The sequence below is a fragment of the Capricornis sumatraensis genome, chromosome 2, assembly GCF_032405125.1.
Source record: "Capricornis sumatraensis isolate serow.1 chromosome 2, serow.2, whole genome shotgun sequence".
Taxonomy (NCBI): Eukaryota; Metazoa; Chordata; class Mammalia; order Artiodactyla; family Bovidae; genus Capricornis; species Capricornis sumatraensis.
This window is the reverse complement of record NC_091070.1, coordinates 112,489,474-112,491,415: the sequence shown is the minus strand read 5'-3', so window position 1 is coordinate 112,491,415 and position 1,942 is coordinate 112,489,474. Positions and strand designations below refer to the sequence as shown.

General features: G+C 44.4%; 1 protein-coding gene across 1 annotated transcript; it reads right to left on the bottom strand.

The window, feature by feature from the left end:
* Positions 1-988: 988 nt before the first annotated feature.
* Positions 989-1,942, bottom strand: LOC138074287 (olfactory receptor 6N2). Its single transcript, XM_068966376.1, has one exon. The coding sequence runs from the start codon at positions 1,940-1,942 to the stop codon at positions 989-991; it is 954 nt and encodes a 317-aa protein (XP_068822477.1).

Genomic DNA, 1,942 nt, shown 5'->3' with positions numbered 1-1,942 from the left:
TTAGGAATAACTCTGAGCATCTAAGAAGACAGTGCTACATGACAAGACCACTGATAAAGACCAATTAGAGAGTTAAGAAAATCAAGAGACATTGATAACATGGAATCTGAGAGACAAACTTTTCTTAAGAGGAACTGATTACCTGCATAAGGAGCTCGATAAGAGGAAAGGCAAGATGTACCTAATGGGTTTGGCAGTGTGGAGGTCAGTAATGACTGTGGCAAAATATTGGCTGAAAGGTCTGAACCAAAACCAGATTGAAATGGGTTGAAAAGTGAATAGGATGCGAAGAACAAAAGATAGATTGTGCCATTCATTATACTGAGAAATGTGACTGGAAAAGAACAGAGAAATAGACCCCTAGCTGGCTGGACATATATGACCAAGGAAATATGTGCTGTGCTGCGCTTAGTCCCTCAGTTGTCCAACTCTTTGCAACCCCATGAATTATGGCCCGCCTGGCACCTCTGTCCATGGGGATTCACCAGACAAGAATACTGGAGTAGATAGCCCGTTCCCTTCTCCAGAGGATCTTCCCAACCCAGGGATTGAACCCAGTTCTCCCACATTGCAGGAGGATTCTTTACCATCTAAGCCACCAGGAGAGCTCAAGAATACTGGAGTGGGTAGCCTATCCCTTCTCCAGGGGATCTTCCCAATCCAGGAATCAAATGAGGATCTCCTGCATTGCAGGCAGATTCTCTACCAGCTGAGCTACTAGGGAAGCCTGAAGGAAATGTGTAGGCTTGTTTTTAAGAATGGAGATACTAAAGTATTCTTAAATGCAGAAAGCACTGTTCAAGTAAATAATAAAAGCTTAAAGATGTAAGAAATAAAGAAAACATAAAGAAGTAAAGCCTTTGAGAATGTAAGAGGAGATGGGATTCATTGCATATGTGATGATAGGAAGATTATTACAGGCTAGGACAAAGATAAATAGAATTTTTTGAGAACAACATTGAAGTGGAGGAAAGACCTTGGTAGAATGTCAGTGCTGGGTGGGACTAGCTCTCTCTCCCTTCCGGAAGATGGTTCTCTTAATGGCCTTAATGAGTTCCTTGTTGCGAAGACTGTAGATAATTGGGTTGACTAGCGGTGTTAGTACAGAGTAGACTACAGCAAGTGTCCGATCAAGGGTCAATGAATAGCTCTCCTTCAGCCGCACATACATGAAGATGATGCTCCCAAAGAAGATGAGGACCACAATAAGATGGGAAGCACATGTAGAGAAGGCCTTCTTTCTTCCTGCGATCGTTTTTATCTGCAGCACAGTCCCAATGATTCTTCCATAAGACACCATAATAAAGAGGAAGGTGATAAGGATGATGAAGGCATTGATGGCAAAGTCCACCAGGATATTAGTGGATGTGTCCTTGCAGGCCAGGCTCAGAAGAGGTGGAAAGTCACAGAAGATGTGTTGAATTTCATTGTAGCCACAAAAAGGGAGCTTGGAGACCAGGATGACTTCAGATATGGGACATAGAAAGCCACAGGTCCAACAACCAGCAGCCATCTTGGCACAGAGCATGGGGGTCATAACTGCAGGATAGTGGAGGGGCCGGCAAATGGCCAGGTATCGGTCATAGGCCATTGCTGTAAGAAGGTAACATTCAGAGGCCCCTAGCGAGTGGAAGAAGTAGGTCTGAAGGAGGCATCCTGAAAAAGAAATGGTCTTCTTATCACTGAGAAGATTAGCTAGCATCTTGGGGATAGTAGTGGCTGTATACCACAGCTCCAAGAAGGAAAGAATACTGACAAAGTGGTACATGGGTGTGTGTAGGGCTGCATCCAGTCGTATGACTAAGAAGATGAGCATGTTGCCACAGATAGTGAACAGGTATGCCAACAGCAGCAGGACAAAAATCCAACCCCTGATATGTCCCACCCTGGGGAAACCAAGGAGCACAAATTCAGCCAGGCTTGAATGGTTGTGTGGCTCCAT

What these genes read in the sequence shown, in the direction of transcription:
- LOC138074287 (XM_068966376.1), bottom strand. Translation starts at nt 1,942, where the DNA reads ATGGAGCCACACAACCATTCAAGCCTGGCTGAATTTGTGCTCCTTGGT.